This window comes from Triticum urartu, chromosome 7, assembly GCF_003073215.2.
Source record: "Triticum urartu cultivar G1812 chromosome 7, Tu2.1, whole genome shotgun sequence".
Lineage (NCBI taxonomy): Eukaryota > Viridiplantae > Streptophyta > Magnoliopsida > Poales > Poaceae > Triticum > Triticum urartu.
The window spans coordinates 8955454-8973262 of NC_053028.1; the positions used below are offsets into that span (position 1 = coordinate 8955454).

Consider the following 17809-nt stretch of genomic DNA (forward strand, 5'->3'; position numbering starts at 1 on the left):
CTGGAAGGAGACATGTTGTTAACGCTGAATTGCATGATTGCACTTGCCTCGAGTGGCAACACACTGGTAAACCATGTGAGCATGTCATTCTTTTCTTAGCATCCCAACCGAAGATAAACATGCACCCATATTTGCATGAATATTATTTGGTAGCAAGATTCAAAGCTACATATGCTACTCCAATTCCAGCACTTACAGATCAGTCTCAGTGGCCTGAAGTGGACATTGAATTTTCCATGTGTCCTCCTTGACGAAAAGAAAGGCTGGCAGGCCTAAACAGAGTAGATTCAAGGCATGGTTTGAGAAAGGTGGCAGTAGTAAGAAGGGAAAGAAAGATGGAAAGTCAAAAAGGTAACAAAAACAGATGCAAGTTGTGCCAGGAACTTGGGCACACAGTGGGATCTGTCAAATGCCGTTACACTCCTGATAAGCCAAAGTATGTTCTTGTTTATTTGTCTGTGTTTTGATTTGGTCCTTTTTTCCAATTACTATATCTATAACATTTTCCCATTGGCCAGGAGGAAGCAAGCAAGTCAGCCCCTTGTTGTTGAACAGTGTTGGCCAACAAAAAAAGCAAGAGTCAATGGCAGTAGAAAGAAGAGAAGTGTGTCTGAGCCTGAGCAGCCTGAAGAAAATCCTGCTGCAGTCAACATTCAGACTAAAGAAACTGGTGTGGAGGTGCACACCGAAGAAACTGAATTTGCAGTCAACATTCAGACTGAAGAAACTGCTCTCGAGGTTGAAACTGAACCTGAGCGTGTCGAGGTTCAGACTGAAGAAACCCATGTTGAGGTACACACCGAAGAAACTGAAACTGCTGTCAACATTGAGACTGAAGACGCTGATCACGAGGGTGTTGGCGAGGTGTTGAAAAGACCAGTGAAGAAAACCAAGATGATCAGTGAACTTGTGTGTGTAGTAGAACCAAAAACAAGAAGTGTTCAGGCGAAGAAGGGCACACGACGTGGTAGGAAGAGGTAGAAACAGAGAACAGTTTGAAAACTTGGGGCATGTAATAATATTTGTAACTTGGTGCATACTGGTAGTCATTATGTATCCCCGTGTTTCTATTCGAACTTGTTTGTTGGTACCTTGTCTAAACCAGCCAAATAAAATTCAAATTTGGGCTCAAATTTGAATTAGAGATGGGGAATTGATGATTTAATGTTATCTAAAGTACCTCAACTGAAATATGTTTGCTTGCTGACCATTCCGAGCCCTTTTGGTAAGTTGAACTCATAGTCATGAAAAGTGTGTCTCAAATGACCTCCAAAGGTAGGGTTAACGGCCTCATATTTAAGCAAGTTTTTTGGCACCTTGTCTAAACCAGCCAAATAATTTTTCTACACATCTATTCTACCTATATAGTGTAAATCTAAAGTCTCGCTATTTATTGAATTAATTTTCTATTATTTTCTTTTCTTTTTGAAAAAACAAGGCTTAATAGAAAATTATATATAAACAAGTTTAAAACATGAAAATGAGAAAAGTAAGTTAAGATCTTTCTTAGTCAATCCAAAATGAAGTTTTGGTAAGGTTTTCACACTTTTAATTTTCAAAACCCCACCTACTCTCGGGTGCCCACTACTCTCTCCCTTGAACTCCATACTACATTGTTCGAGGAATGACAATTTTGTGAAGGATTTTTCGTAAAAATGTATGTAAACCATATTTATATTTTTTTTCTCGTTACTATATGACATAATAAGACTATGTGCGCAAGTTTTATATATTTTTGATTTTTTTGAATTAGTTATGCTCAACCCTAATCAGTCAAAACCCCTCAGAACCTCTCAAAATCCCTCAAAAACCCTCTCAAAAGACCTCAAAACCCCGCACACTACCGGGTCATCGATCGTTGTGCGTGGACGTTTGAGATCAGGCGCTAGGGTTAGCTACAGTGTGCATCGATCCGCATGAGACGCACTGATTGGTTGAATCAGTGTGCATCGATCCGCATGAGACACACTGATTGGTTGAATCGGTGGGGTTTGGATCAGCCTCTCTCATTGGGGCATCATGATCGTTCATCTGAATCCAACGGCAAGAGTTGACGCGGTGCATGGACCAAGCCTACACAGTGCCCTTTCCATCGTTGCATGTGTGCCCGTGCCTACCTGCAGCATGCATGCCCACCCGCAGAACTGCGCCCGTGCGTTGCATGCATGCCCTCGACGTAGCCCTGCTCCGCCACCCCTATTGACGCAGTAAGTTGTCGCATGCCTACCATTAGAACCGATGTAGCGTCGCATCAAAGCATGCACCCGGCCACAATGCAGCAGCCCGATGAAGACAACCAAAAAGCCAACGCTACATGGCATGCTGTACATGGCATGCTCCTCTTTGAGGACACAATACTGGCATGGGGTATCGATGTGGGTATCGATGCAGTTCAAACAGCGTGCTGCCCTTTACAAGATGGGCAAATGAAGGCTTCCATTATTGTCACGTCTCCCATCGATCGAACGTTGCCCTCTAGCCAGGCCCTAGCAAGATGGGCAAATTAATGGGCTGCGGCATGAATGCACGGGCGGCACACACAGAGAACCTGGGGCAGGCGTGTCCTCTTGACCCACGATGGCACAGACGCGTGCGTGAGCCCGTCCCCCTTGACCCGCGACCGGTGGCACAGAAGGATCGCAGCCCGTTTCCCACGCTCGTGTACACATTTTCATGGGGCGCCACCAAACACCGCCCGCCCATTAATTCTACGGGGTGAAACCACGTCGCACTTGGGCTATTTAAGCCGGGCACTATCGTCCTTCCTCTCCCTCCTCATCCACACCCCATCCTCTGCCTCCTCTGCCCTCCTTCTTCCTTCTTCTCCATCAAACCCGATCGAGCCCTCGAGCCACCCCACCACCATGCAGTACAACGCCCCCACCTACCGCTTCCCCCCAACCGTGCCGGAAAGGCTCTACCCGGCCGGAGTGTATGTAGAGAGAACCCTTAGGGTTTGGGTGATCTCGAGGTGGAGGGGCGCAAGGGAGTTAACGGAGTTCTTCCTTGCGGCCGGCTTCCGCCACCTCCCTCGCGGCTCTCCTCGGATGTACCATCTTGAGGAGGTCAACCACAACAGCGTTGTGGTTGCACTAGTAGAAAAGGGTCAAATGTCAAGCACATTAGTGCCGGTTTGCTTTTGAGCCGGCACTAATGTGTTCATTAGTGCCGGTTCCAACGGCTAGCCAGCCGCTCTCATTAGTACCGGGTCGTGGCCAACCTTTAGCACCAGTTCGTGCCACGGACCGGTACTAAAGTGAGTGGTGGCTGGATGTTATCAGTCCGGGGCCCCTCCAGCACCTTTAGTACCGGTTCGTGGCACGAACCGGTGCTAAAGGTTGTCCTACATAAACCCTTCATCCACCCGCGCTCGCTCTGTTCTTCCCCTTTCCCCTCTCCTCTCTGTTCTCCCCCTCTTCCTCTCGAGCTCATCACACATTTTGCCCAAAATTTGTCAAGATTTGAAGGCCCCCATCCATTCAAATGATCACAAAGGTTAGCAAATTTGTCCTTTCATCTCTCATTGCTAGATTACCTCTTGCAATGCTTTGTATAGTGATTAATTTATGAGTTAGTAATTTGGGAGGAAATATATGTGCTAGTATTTAATTTATATGCAATTTGAGGTCAAAAATAACACTTAGTTTGCATATGTAGGTGTGGTTTACTTAGTGCCTTCTAAATCTCCGTCATAACCACAGTCGATCGCCCGCACTGTTCCATCGCCGGCAGCACCTTGTGGTGAGCCTCTTGTTCATGAATGTTTTACATTACCAAATTGATGTTTGTGTGATTTGGATATATAGTTACTCGTATAATTATCTTACCCATACGTTGTTTGTTATACATAGTGCCATGGTTTTGATATCCGTCCCCGTCGGCCCTCGTCCTTGTTATGATTCGGATGTGGTATATTCTCTTTTAAAACTAGTTGTTTCATTTCGTGTTTATGACAAATTATGGCCATCAAGTTAACATAGATATTTTTGTCTAGGAGGTTTGTGAACCGGAAATTCCAACCGACCCTATTGTCGAGAGGTTAAATTTAGTTGAAAGAGAAAACGAGTATTTGAAAGAAAAATTGAAAAGAATTGAGGGGGAGAAGATGGAATTGGAGTTGCATATTGCCGATGTCGTCGATGATCACAAGATCAAGATGGAGAAAATGCGCTCGAAGATTAGAAAGATTAGAAAATATGCCATTGATAGTGAGGCTTGGTATCGTTATGCTGTTGGATCTATTGTTACCTTAGTTGCGATCTTGATCGCATTTGTTGTTGCATTTAAATGCTTTAGTTAGAGAGTTATATGTTTGTTGCATTTAAGTCTTGTATGAACTTTATTGACCCGAGCATCCAGTTAAATGATGAAGATTTTCCATGGCTACGGCGCAAAGGGACACACACGAAGTAAAAGTTTCACACCCAAAGATCTGGGACGTGATCGGCTTCACTATCATCACTTTCTTATGTGTTTCACACCCAGGAGGGAATCTTTGTAATAGTTAGGGTAGTTATGTGTTTTGGCATTTGAAATGCGAAGAAATTTTATGTGCAAACAAATTCTTTCATGCATTTACTGATTTTTTTCAGCTAAATGACCCTGGCATTTCAAATGAACTCAGAAAATGTTGAAAGTTGGCATGGTATCATAATTTCACCCACATAGCATGTGCAAAAGAGTAGATAGGGTTACCGCAAAAACTGGATGCACTTCGTGTACAAAATTGACAATCTCTTTCGAAGTATCAAGGTTTCGGATGAAAACTCATCCGTTACAAAGGCATTTCATTTTTTAAATAACTTAAGCATTACCAAATTGAATATAATGATAAAACACACTAATATTAAGCATAAGAAAAAAGAATCACTCAAAAATCTATTTTCAAAATTAAGTTATTCACAAACTAGTGATTCACACAAACTTCAAATAATTCAAAACCTAAACTACTCAAATTTCTAAACTACCGGCACTAATAGAAAGTTTGTAATTTTTTGTACCTAAAGCAAAAATATTCACAAAGAAACTCTAAATACAACAAAAAAACAACTCAAAATAAATAAAACAAAAAAATAAGAAAATAAAAAAGCCCGCCTACTGCGCCACAGCGGCGTGCATAAGACTAGAAACCCAACCTGTAGTTGGGCCAGGATGCAGGCCCGCAAGCCCAGTAGGCCCACAGGCAGAGTAGGAGAGGTAGGCCCAGAAGGCCTGCTATTGAGAGGAGCTCAATGCAGTGCCCGCGCCGTGGCTTATAAACAGGTCCTGGCGCTCCTCAACTAGCGAGGTGGGACTAAACTTCTGCGCCCCTCGCCTGGCAGCGCACACCCTTTAGTACCGGGTCGTGGCTCCAACCGGTACTAAAGGGGGGTCTTTAGTACCGGTTGGTGCCACCACTCGGTACTAAAGGTGGGCGCTTCCCACCGCTTGGCATGGCCAAAACAGACCTTTAGTATCGGTTGGTGGCTCCAACCGGTACTAAAGGGGTGTTCTATATAAGAAAACCCTTCAAAAAAATTCGTCAGTTTCGTTCTCCCTCTGCTTCTTCTCCTCTGCCCCGTCGCCGCCGCCCCTCGTCGCCGCCCCCGTCGCTGTCGCCGCCGCCCCCGTCGTCGTCCCCGTCGCCTCGCCGTCGCCGTCGCCGTCCGCGTCCCCGTCCCCATCGTCCCCGTCGCCACGCCCCACCCCGGCCTCCCGTCGTCCCCGCCCGGCCTGTCCCCGTCCCCGTCGTCGCCGCCCCGTCCCCATCGCCGTCGTCACCGCCCGTCTCCGTCCCCGTCGCCGCCCCCCGTCGCCGTGCCTCGCCGGTGAGCTCCTGTGCCCCGGCCGCCATGTCCACACACACACACACACATTGTTATAGAAATGTTAGCAATTTTTCTATTTTTAGTTATAGAAATATTAGAAATATTAGTTATATAGAAATGTTAGTTATATAGAAATGTTATAAATTTTTCTGTTTTTTAGTTATAGAAATATTTCTAGAAATGTTAGCAATTTTTCTATTTTTTAGTTATAGAAATATTAGAAATGTTAGTTATATATATATATAAATGTTAGAAATTTTAGAGTTAGTTTTAGCTAGATGAATTAGATTAATGTCAAATTGTTAGAATTTGCATATAGAATTTTAGTTATCACAATCCAATCACATTTAAAAAATGTTACTTTTTGCAGGCATATAGTATTTGTTCTCGACGATGCCCGGCCCGCATCCTCGCCGTCGACCCGTTCGCCCCAACGTCCGACTGACCCATGTCCGGGACTAGGCTCCACCGGGCTGGCACTGGGAGGTGCTACCTGGAGGGGCGCGCCGCTTGGTGAGGAACCCAGCCTCGGGTCCCGTCGTCGACCCTGATCTCCTTTGGTGGCGTTCGCGTGGGCCACATTCGGTGCAGAGGGAGCCGGCCCCGCCGGAGGTGGTGCGTCATCGTGTCAGGGAGGAGGACGAGCACGTCCATCGCTACATGGCTGCTATGGACGTCAGGTTCTCCAATACCTGCCAGGTTCTTTGGGCAGATGACCAGAGATATGATCCTGTGATGGTTCCTTCTCTTTGGGTGTCCACCGCTCGTGCCCCAGGAACCGCGAGTGGCCTAGATTCTTCTGTAGTATTCGATCTTTATTAGCTACCTAGCCAGTGATGTATTCGATATATAATATTCGAGACGATGTATTCGAGATTATATATATTATTCGAGACGATGTACTCGAGATTATATATCATTCGAGACGATGCATATATATTATGTACTATATGATTCAGTTTTTCCTTATTGATTGCATCCATGCATTGTAATTTGAATACTAAATTGTTTTATATTTCTTCTGTATTAGTTAAGTAAAAGCTATGGCAGACAATACCGGCAGAGAGAGAGAGGAGGAATTGTTCGAGATCATACACAGCCCTCGCAGGCTAGATGATCTGAATGAAACAGATGACGGCTCCCAATATCTGAACAATACCGGGGAGGGTGATGATAACATATTCGATCTCGACGACCGAGCTGATGAAGTCATGAACTATGATTATGATTATGATGACGCAGACAATGTTTATGATGACACAGACAATGTTGATCTTGAAATAACAAAGACTACCGGCGAGGTATATTTATATAAGCAGGCATCTGGTGATCATCACATGTTTTTTTTATTTGAAGATATATATATTAACGAATCGATCTTTCTTCTTTCAGCCCTCCAGATCGAGCAAATCTGCTTCTACAGACAGCAGGACAAAGCGAGGCCCGGGCAAAAAGTTGAAGGAGGGTGTAAAGTACAACATCGACTCTATCAAAGCTAATGGCGAACCCCTCACGCCTAAGAACATTGCGAACAAGTGGACTCGTCAGTGCGGAGTTCTTGTGGAGGACCAACTCCCGATCTCCATTCAAGAATGGAAAGAGCCAAAAACTAAACGTCCAGATGATACTTGGGTCGACGACAGAGCAAAACAAAATCTTTGGGAATCTCTGATGGAACATTTCACCCTACCAGATTATTTCACTGATGCAGATGTGCAGAAAGTCAAGGACGCTGCTCTTAAGAAGATGGCAATTGCATTCAACACCCACAAGAAAACTGTATGGGCAACTACCTCGTTGCAAAAAAGAAGACTCCGGAATTCAAGGGAACACTGGAGAAGCAAAAAGAACACTGGCCCGCTTTCGTGAAATTCAAGGAATCAGAATTATCTAAGGAACGGTCGATAAAAAACAAGGCCAATGCCACAAAAAAGACGCAGTTCCATAGGTTGGGGCCAGGTGGCTACGCGGTGGCAATGCCTAAGTGGGATAAGTCTGAGCAAGAGATGGAGGACGCAGGGGTCACTCCGGTTACTAGGAGCTGGCCCCCCAGGTGCAGAACTTGGTTCTATGCGCATGGGGGGCGTTGGACCCGAAGACAGGCCTGGTTTCGAAGAAGGCAAGTCTAAAAGGAGCCGAACAAAAGTTACTTGACGCAATAGAAGATGCTCGAAAGGGGGTGTTCACGCCCAACAGAGAGAAGGACGAGCTTACGCACGCCCTGGGAAATCCTGAACACCTGGGAAGAACACGAGGCAAGGGCGTTATTCCCTGGTATGAAGGCTTTTCGGAATGGAATGACGACTACATGACCTGTGCAAGAAATAAGATGGAGGAGGAGAAGAAGAGGAAGCTGGAGGAGGAGCAGAGGAAGCAGGACGCAGAACGCCTTCAAGGCCTAGAAGCAAGGCACGCGGACTTGGCACTCAAATTCCAGCAGCAGCAGCAGCAGATCGACTCACTTAGCCAGGAAAGGGGGTCTCAGCAGCGGTAGCAGCAAGCGGATGATCGTCCAGCATTGGATAGCACCGCCCCATCCATGCCGAGAAGCAGCATTGGTTCCGCCCCGGGTGACACACTGTTGGATACATACCCTATGGATGACATCATAGAGAACACAAACTGTGAGCTACACTTCAAAATGAAGAACATATCCCTGAAGGTGGTGGACGTCGTTGCTTTTACAGTTACCCCCGAAGCAACCTTCCATTGCACCCCGATTCCAGCGGGCTATGCTCGTGTCGTGATTGATGAGGTGGTGGACCCATATTCGGGGTTACAGCTTGACATTCCTGGAGGTGACGACGAGCACACACTGGAAGAGGCCATACATCGTATCATCCTATGGAGAAAGGATTGCATCGTCTTTCGAAGTCCACCGACACCACGTCTGCCGACTCCTCCTCAGAGTCCGCCACCGAGTCAGCAGACTCCCGCTCCTGCAAGTCCATGAACGCGTGAGCCGACTCCTCCTTGAAGTCCGTCACCGTGTCAGCAGACTCCCGCTCCTCCAAGTCCACGAACGCGTGAGCAGACTCCTGCTTCAAGTCCGGCACAGCGTCAGGCCACTCCTCCCGTTTTAAGTCCGACACCGTGTCAGGCCACACCTCCTTCTTCAAGTCCGGCACAGTGTCAGGCCACTCCTCCTGCTCCAACTCAGCCACGTCAGCCGTCTCCGCCACCTCAGCAATCGCAGAAGAGACACGCCGCAGCTATGGTGTGTAGCGGTGCGAGTCGAGGTAGTACAGGAAGTACATGCGGAGACAAGCGATGTAAATATGGTTCAAGCCTCGCTCCTCTTCCTCAGAGGCCTTACGACATGACCGAGGAGCAAAACACAGCCATAGTGAGGGCCGAAGTGGACTCCCATTTTGGACCGAAACCGGCACCGCCGCCAAGGGTGAAAGTGCCTGAGGAAGTTATGGACCACTTTATTCATATGGTAAGAAAACCAGCTCCCAAGCCTGTTGACTCAGACTATGAGAACCAAATCAGGAAGGCACATCGAGCACGACTACAGAAAGAAGCGAGCTCGAGCTCGAGCCAACAAGCAGCTGTCAAAAAATGCGGGAAAACCGTTCCCCAGCTGGGAGAACAGGCGGCGCAATAGATCCCCCCGCTTGTTGTGCCAAAAACACATGAGAGTACGCGCACCCAATATTATTGTGGGCAAACCGTTTACGTTCCCGAGGTGGGCGATGTGGTAATAACCGAGGAGCATATAATGTAGGCTGAAACGCTCAAGATCACTATTGGACAACTGCTCGATATCGAGCCCATGTCTCCGCTTAGAGAGGAGGAAATAAAAGGGAAATATGTCCGGGGCCAACCTTTGGTCGAGCCAGACGAGGTCAAGAACCTCCCAACCAGAATGTATGAATTGCATGATTGGTACATGAAAATTACCAAGATTTCCAATCGAGAGTCCCTCATGGTGCAAGTCAGGAAGATCATTACTTCAATAAGAAAGCTCTGTCCGTTGAGTATTCAGAACTATTTCAGTTATTCAATCAAGATGCACTCGACAAATCTATCGTCAGTTGCTATTGTCTGTAAGTGATTTCTTTCTGTAATTTAAGTCTCAAGCTAGCTCTAGTGCTCATTGATTGATCATTAATTACCTGTAATTATATATCCTCACTATATATTCTTTTCTGTGGTATTATGCAGGATGAAGATGTATGAAATGAAAAAAGATGGACGCTATGGCATTGGGTTCAATGACCCAAATACCATTAATGAATACACATGGAAATTTGAATACTGTAGACAAGATGTAGAGAAAAACGTGCTAGAGTTCTTGAAGCGCCTCAATAGCAATGAAGATATACTACTTCCTTACAACTTCGAGTGAGTCACACGTCTTGTACTACAAATTCTGTTTTTGCTTTCTAGCTAGATGTTAATAAGTGTATAGGGTTTAGGGTTATAGTTGATTAGTGTTATGCACATGCCCGCTTAATTTATACATGCAAATGTATGCGCATGCAGGTATCGCTGGATCTTGTTAGACATTAAAGTTGACGAAGGAAAAGTTGAAGTACTGGACTCACTACTTAAAAAAGATAGTGACTACAGCATCGTGAAAAGGATAGTCGACAGGTAATTTCAATCATTATTAACTATATCGTCTCGGCCTATTTAGTTCATCATTTCCTGATATGAACTATTTTTAATAACCCCTTTATTAATTTTCTCTGCCGGCGGGCAGGGCTTGGGCAAAGTACATCAAGGTGACTCCAGGAAAATGGCGACAAAAACTAATTTGGTATCGACCCAAGGTAAGTAATTAAGTAGTACTAGCTAGCTAGCTACCATCGCTTTAATTATTGTTTCAATACCATTAATTAATTAACATGCTTGATTAATTATTATCTGATTAAATTTTATTCTCGTAAAGGCCCTGAAGCAGACGCCGGGGACTGAAGTGTGTGCATACTACGTTTGCGAGAACATTCGCATGATAGCGTCCGAAAGGAGCAGATCTGATAGACAGGACTGGGTACGTTTGCCAGAATACTATTCACAAATCTTACATGATTGTCGATATCTAGTCACACAACTAATGCACATGCATATTGATCTCCTTCTTAACAGTTCAAAGAGGTGCGGGACCAGCTCCTACCAACAGAGCGCATACGAGCACTTCAAGAGGAAATAACGGGATTTTTGCTCGACCAGGTCATAGATCCCAAAGGAGAATACTATTACCCGCTACCGCCCCCATGAACCACTTGTCATCGTGCTCCGAAGGCACCAAGGCAACATGTAGGACAAATTGTATATATATACATGTGTATGTGTGAATAATTAATGGTGGTTGTGAAACATTAGATTATATATATATATATATGATCGGTTCTACGAGAAAATCTATTTATATATATGCATAACGTGTACAACATGTAGTATCGTAAAATACCAGCAAACAAAAAAGAATTAAATGAAAAACACAAAATTAATGGAAAAATAAAAATTAAAACCAAAACCCCCCCAAACATTTAGTACCGGTTTGTGCTACCAACCGGTACAAATGGTCTACCAGCACACGGGCCTGGCTCGTGTCACGTGGTGGCACATTAGCGCCGGTTCATGCCGAACCGGTAGTAAAGGGGGGGGGCTTTAGTCTCCACTCTTTAGTGCCGGTTGCAGAACCGGCACTAAAGGCCCTTACGAACCAGCGCTAAAGCCCGGTTCTGCACTAGTGTTGGGCTCCTCGCCACGTTCACTAACCCTTTCGATGCTTTCCATCTCCTCGGGCGAGCGTATTGGGTTGGTTGTGAGTTCATAGCTTTCACCACCTACAATATCTTCACCGACTTCAACGGCATCTTCCCCAACAATGGCGTTATGCACACGCTCCCGTACCCCATCAACAACGGGGAGGAGTGAAGGGCGGCGCCCGGAGGAGCGAGGTGGCCCCGGAGGAGGAGGAGAAGAAGAACCCGCGTTTGGTGCCCACCGATCTATCTAGCTTGCTATAGATCTATCGTATTAGTTTTTTTAAGTTGTAATCGTTCTGCTACTATTATTAAGTTTTATTAGTACTTTAAGTTGTAAGGCTATCATGGAGTTGTAAGGCTATCGTGGAACTATGGGTTGCAATTGTTATGCTTCTATATAATCGTTATGCTACTATATATATTGTGTGTTTCGTGCTATTATTTGTTCATTTCTATGGGTTGTTCTTGCTTATTATTCGTGTATTGCTATGGGTTGCTACGGGCCCGGGTTGCTACACCCCAATCACCACACACACCATCTTCAAAATATTGGCCAAACCATGGACATGCAACTAGGAGCCCCATGCAAACCCACTATGGACATGCAACTAGGAAATGCAAACTAATTTACTTCGGGCACTTCATGCAAGCATGCAACTCATTTAGTTCATGGAACCGTAGACATGCATAAAAAAAATTAACATTTAGTTTTAGTGCATCAAAAAATGATCCATCACAAAATTTAGTGCAAGAAAAAGTCCAAAGTAAAAACAAGTAACATTTTATTGGGCCCCATTTTATTTGCCGAAGTTAGAGGTGGGCTGGTGCCCCTACGCAGGTGGGCTGGTCTGGAGCATGGTTATTTTCTCAGGGCCCATTTTCTCACGGCCCAACATCTATTCGGCAGTCCAGTTTTGTTTTTTACTAAAAACTGAATTTGGGTGTGTACTCTGTTAACTGAAGAACAAAAACAGAGGAAACAGAGCATGAAAACTGAATAGGGCCCCTGAGAATATCATTGAAATAATTCAAGCAAGTTTTGCTTCACACAAATTCAAATTCATCTAACAAATGATCTATGTCTATCTCAAACTACTGGGCACCCCTGAAACTAGCTGACACACTAACTGAAACTCTAACAAATTCTAGCTATTGATGAACATCAAGTAAAATAAACCCATAGCAATGACACAACCATAAAATGCTCCAGCCATCATATTTGCTTGCTGCTTCAAATCGATCAGATGCTTTAGTTGCTTGCCAATTTTCTTTAATTCACACTTCAGTTGCACTGTGCATCATCGGATCGCTCTGTCCGCCAAATTGGGGGCTTGTTCCACGGCAAGCCGCCCCCCAAAATTGAGCTCTTGGGTTCGGGTTGATCCCTTCAATTTCAACCTTTCAACATAGTCATCGAGCCACTCAAAATGCCCACATTTCTTCAAAACCTGAAAAACAGAGGGCCGGCGGCGAATGAATCCTAGATCCACCACCCTAATTCGAGGAAAAAAGAAAGAAATCGGGAGAAATTAGACCGTAGGATTGGTCAAGAACACAGATCTAACCTGCCCCGGCTGTGGCTTGCTCAAGCATTTCACAAACTCGCGCCCACGGTTGCCATTTTCTTCACTCACACAAGTCAAATGCTTCAGAGGCTCCATGCGCGGGCAATTGGGGCATCTTGTCAACGGCAGTGGACCGTACTGCGTCCATGATTGGCGGGAGGCCGAAGTCGAGCTAGACATCACTCGCCGGCGGCGCGCTTTGTTGCCGGAGCAGAGGAAGAAAGCTTGGGTCGGGGCACGTTGATGAGCACGGGCATGCTTGCGTGGATATGTTGTGGGTCCCACCCGCATGCGAGTAACTGCTAGGCCCCGCGTGTCATAACTCGAACCGCTAACCCCTCGTGTTTTTCATTTCATGGTTAAACAGAGCCATGTGGCATTGGAGCTATTGTTTTCTTCTAAAACGTCGCATCACAATCATTCATTCCAACAACATCGCACTCCTTCTAATTCGCATGAAAAACGTGGTACAGGAGCTATTGGCCCTCAGGCTATATGAAAACAAGCTCTGTGGTGAACTGCCGGTGAAGCTATGGTCGTTATCAAAGCTCAACAACTTCAATATAACAATGGTTTCACCGGGGCTTTACCAACCAAGATACCCGAGAAGATCCAGTGGCTTGATGTGGGGAACAACAAGTTCTCCGGCTACCTACCAACATCGGCAACCGGGCTGCGGGTGTTCAGGACGGCAAACAACCTGCTCTCCGGCGAGCTACCGGCCGACATGAGCAAGTTTGCCAACCTTACACGTTTGGTGTTGTCCGGCAACCAACTAACTGGTGTCATACCATGATGCCAACATCAGTCAATTTGTTGCAGAAGCTCAGCACTCTCAACTTGTGCACGATAGGATTTGAAGTTCTTGAGGTGTAAGTTGTAACCAAACCGTTGAAGTGTAAAACAGATTTGGTGTGTCGTGTCAAGCTAGGAAACCTGGTTAGCAGAATCGCGTCCTGTTGGGTCAAACGGTGGGCGTGTTGGCCCTTCCTGGGTTACGGCCTCGAACCTGACTTGTGGCCCAGAACACAAATCATTGAGATCGCCCGACCGCTGCGTGGGCCTGCGCTGTTTTATCCCTCTGCAGTTCTTCTTCTTCTTCTTCTTCTTCTTCTTCTTCTTCCTTCCACAACCTGTCCAAGTTCAGGAATCGGAAATGAAAGATGAGACGCCATCTCTATCGTGTAGAGACGTTTGAGATGCCATGGCCTGCGCGTGGCTGGACGAAAAATCGGTGCCGCGCGTGTAGCTTGGGTCAAAAAATGAAAGGTGTTTGTTCAAATGGCTCAACGCATAGCCAGCTTGCTAAAATATCATCTGGCAACGGTTGAATTCAAGTCTTGAATATTGTTCAGCAAAGATTATCATCATACTGCTGGGTGTTTTTGTATGGACACCGACTGCAGTGGTACTTTTCAGTCCTAATGTCACTGTTGCTGTCACTTGCTGTTCTTTCCGGGTAGATTCGTGGCTACAAAAATGCCAGCTTCATCACGGAAATAACTTGTGGTTCTGGGAGCAAGTTGGGCTAATATCAACATCAGCAGTCACAAGAAAATTTCCACACGTCTTGGTACGGCCTTAAAAGCAAGTTCACATCCTTGACCCCGTATGCTAGTTGTCTTCGTCTTGAGTAAAGGATACATTGGGACGGTCAGAATATCCACATTTTGTTAGTAAGAGATCGACCTCATACAAAATGAACAAGGCGTGCAAGACATTTTTATTAGTAAGCGATCCATCTCATACAAAATGAAGGCATGCAAGACATCTTCCTTTGCAGCAGCAATTCTCTACTTGATCATTGCCGTGTCTTCACGGTGTAAATTTGGGCATGCGACAGATACTCTTCTTCCAGGCCAATCTCTGCATGGTAACTGTACCCTACTCTCAAAGAATGGTGCCTTTGAGTTGGGTTTCAGCTGCCTATTTCCCCCATGCTCAGAGTTTACATTTGGCATATGGTACGTCAACTCATCAACTTGTAGTGCTCTTCTAGTTTGGGCTCCTCCTCAATGGGACCTCACCTCAGACCCCCGGACCTCGGTTCTTAGCCTCTCATATGGCAACTTACAGCTCACCTCTCTGACCTATGGCCATGATGCTATTATCTGGTCATCAGAAGGTACACAGAGTGTATCTACTTCTGCAATTGCAGTACTTCTTGACAACATAGATCTGGTAATAAGAGACCAAGTGAATAGTTCATTACTGTTCTGGCATAGCTTTGATTACCCAAGTGATACATTGCTACCTGGAGGATGGCTGGGATCTAATACGATCAGTAGTAGTGCTACCAATAATGTTTCTTGTGTCATTTATTCTTATCTGGAGAGGAATACAAACCTAAAAAGAGGGTTCACTATCTCCCACACCTCTAGTACTGCTTTTGATTACAGAAGTTATGTTAAGACCAAATATTCCGGCTCTTTCCCCAGCTGAATGGATATTCATGAAGATGAAGACTCTTTATTTTTGCCCAAGAATTCGCATTTTTATGTACGGTTGTATTCTGATGGTACGGTTACTGTTGCGAAACTATGGGGTTGTGGGACTGTGTTGTGGTCTGCTCAAGATTCCAGGCATGAAAATTCAGAATGCAAGCAACAAATATTGGATTCCAAGCAAGAAAAGTCATATTCAAAGATTAAAATCGTTGTTCTAATTACAGTGATGGGAATGTTAACCGTTATGCTTGTTTGCCTTGTTCTTCTATGGAGAAGCATAAATAAGCTATCCAAGGAACTACCGTTGAGTTCCACTAGCAGCCTCAAGATCTTTTCAAACATGCAACTAAAGAAGGCAACGAAAATTTTCTCCGAAAAACTTGGAGAAGGAGGTTTTGGTTGTGTTTACAAGGGGACATTGGTAGGTTTCTCTCTAGTGGCACTCAAAAGGCTGAAATGCATCGGACATGGGGAAAAGCAATTCCGAGCAGAAGTACAGACAATTGGCATAATTCGCCACATCAATCTTGTCCGATTATTTGGTTTTTGTGCTGAAGGGCAGAAAAGGCTGCTGGTATATGAGTACATGGAGAATGGTTCTTTGAGTTCTCATTTGTTTTCAAAGTGTTTGGCCATATTGACCTGGGATCTCCGGTACCGTATAGCACTTGGAACTGCAAGAGGTTTGGCTTATCTCCACGAGGAATGCAAAGAATGCATTATACACTGTGACATGAAGCCAGACAATGTACTTCTTGATGCAGAGTTCTGCCCCAAGATTGCAGACTTCGGGATGGCGAAGCTTCTTGGTCAAGATTTCTGCGGGGCTTTGACAACAATGCAAGGGACCATTGGATATCTTGCACCGGAGTGGATATCGGGGTTACCGATCACACATAAGACTGATGTTTACAGCTATGGCATGATGCTTCTTGAAATCATATCGGGTCGAAGGAACTCAGAGAAAATTAAGGAAGGACAGTTAACATACTTTCCCATTTTTGCGGCAATCAAGGTGAATGAAGGAGATGCTATGTGTCTGGTGGACAGTAGATTGGAAGGCCAGGCAGATGGAGAGCAGCTAAGCAGAGCTTGCAGAATTGCATGCTGGTGCATTCAAGATGCCGAGGATGACAGGCCTATGATGGGACAAGTTGTTCACATGCTAGAGAATGTCATGGATGTCGAAACCCCACCTATTCCAAGGTCACTTGAAAACTATGTTGGCATGGAGGATTGCTCATACTCTGCGGAACCAGATAACTTGTTCTAAATTCTACATGTTTGTTCGATAGGCCGGCATTAGTTATAAGGCCCAGTAGTCTATGTTTCTGTTTATTTGTTGAAGTTTAGTGGAATACAGAAATATATATGTGGTGTGTCCTGTAGTTTCAATAAAGCACACATGTCTTCACTTTATACTTTGTTGCAGAACTTTTTTGCTAGGCTTGGAGGTTCGTTTGTATTTATGTTTTTTTAGAAGGATTCGAGGTTTGTTTGTACGTACGTATGTCATCCACCTGATTACAAGGTTAAGATGTGCATCATCGTCTGCCTTATGTTTCTTCTGAATTTCATCTGAATGACCGCGTACTCTGTTTTTGGAAAAGGAATCAGAGTACTCTGTTTTTGGAAAAGGAAGCAGAGTACTCTGTTTTTTGTATTCCAGCCCTCTTGTTACTCTCTGCTATATTAACCTCTAAAAAAGAATTGTACGTAATAGAGAAATAAGAATGCATCAATGTGTTGTCTAATAGCTGCTCGAGAAAGCTGCTGGAGCTAAGCAAACTTCATTTGGGCATTCTGTTTATACGTCACCTGAATCATTCTAATTTTTGTAAAAATCTGTCAACTAGTATGTTCATGTTAAAGGGCATGCACTTCTACAAGATTCAGAGCGTAGACTTTCCATGCGTTATTTTCCAGGTATCGTCAATTTGTAAGTGCAAAAGAGATAATGGAGCTTGTTGCAGATCACGGGAGCTGCTGGGTCTGTTTATATGTCACCTGAATCATTCCAGTGACCTATGAGGGAAGCCTTGCGCAGAAGCTAGAGGAGTTTGTTCAACTGGATGGACAGAACATCGATCCACTGAGTATATGCGGTGGTATTTTGATCTCTTAGAACATAAAAGACAGGCCTGAAGCTTATCAGGAAGTTACTGCTACCAAAAATGATTGGATGCAGGAGCGCTTTCCGCTACCAAAGATTTTGCAAGCAGTTAGTTTGCCCCAAGAAGTAGCAAGTGACAACTCATTTTCCCTTG

At 45.0% G+C, this 17809-nt stretch overlaps 1 protein-coding gene and 1 pseudogene across 1 annotated transcript; both read left to right on the plus strand.

Annotated features, from left to right (window-relative positions):
* Nucleotides 1-14021, plus strand: part of LOC125518075 — a 36354-nt pseudogene extending 22333 nt beyond the window's left edge.
* Nucleotides 14022-14736: 715 nt separating this feature from the next.
* Nucleotides 14737-16961, plus strand: LOC125525888 (G-type lectin S-receptor-like serine/threonine-protein kinase At2g19130). Its single transcript, XM_048690893.1, has one exon. It carries the CDS (start codon nucleotides 15538-15540, stop codon nucleotides 16813-16815), a length of 1278 nt encoding a protein of 425 aa, XP_048546850.1. The 5' UTR covers nucleotides 14737-15537; the 3' UTR covers nucleotides 16816-16961.
* Nucleotides 16962-17809: the final 848 nt, after the last annotated feature.

Coding starts and splice junctions, on each gene's coding strand:
- LOC125525888 (XM_048690893.1), top strand. CDS start 15,538: ATGGATATTCATGAAGATGAAGACTCTTTATTTTTGCCCAAGAATTCG.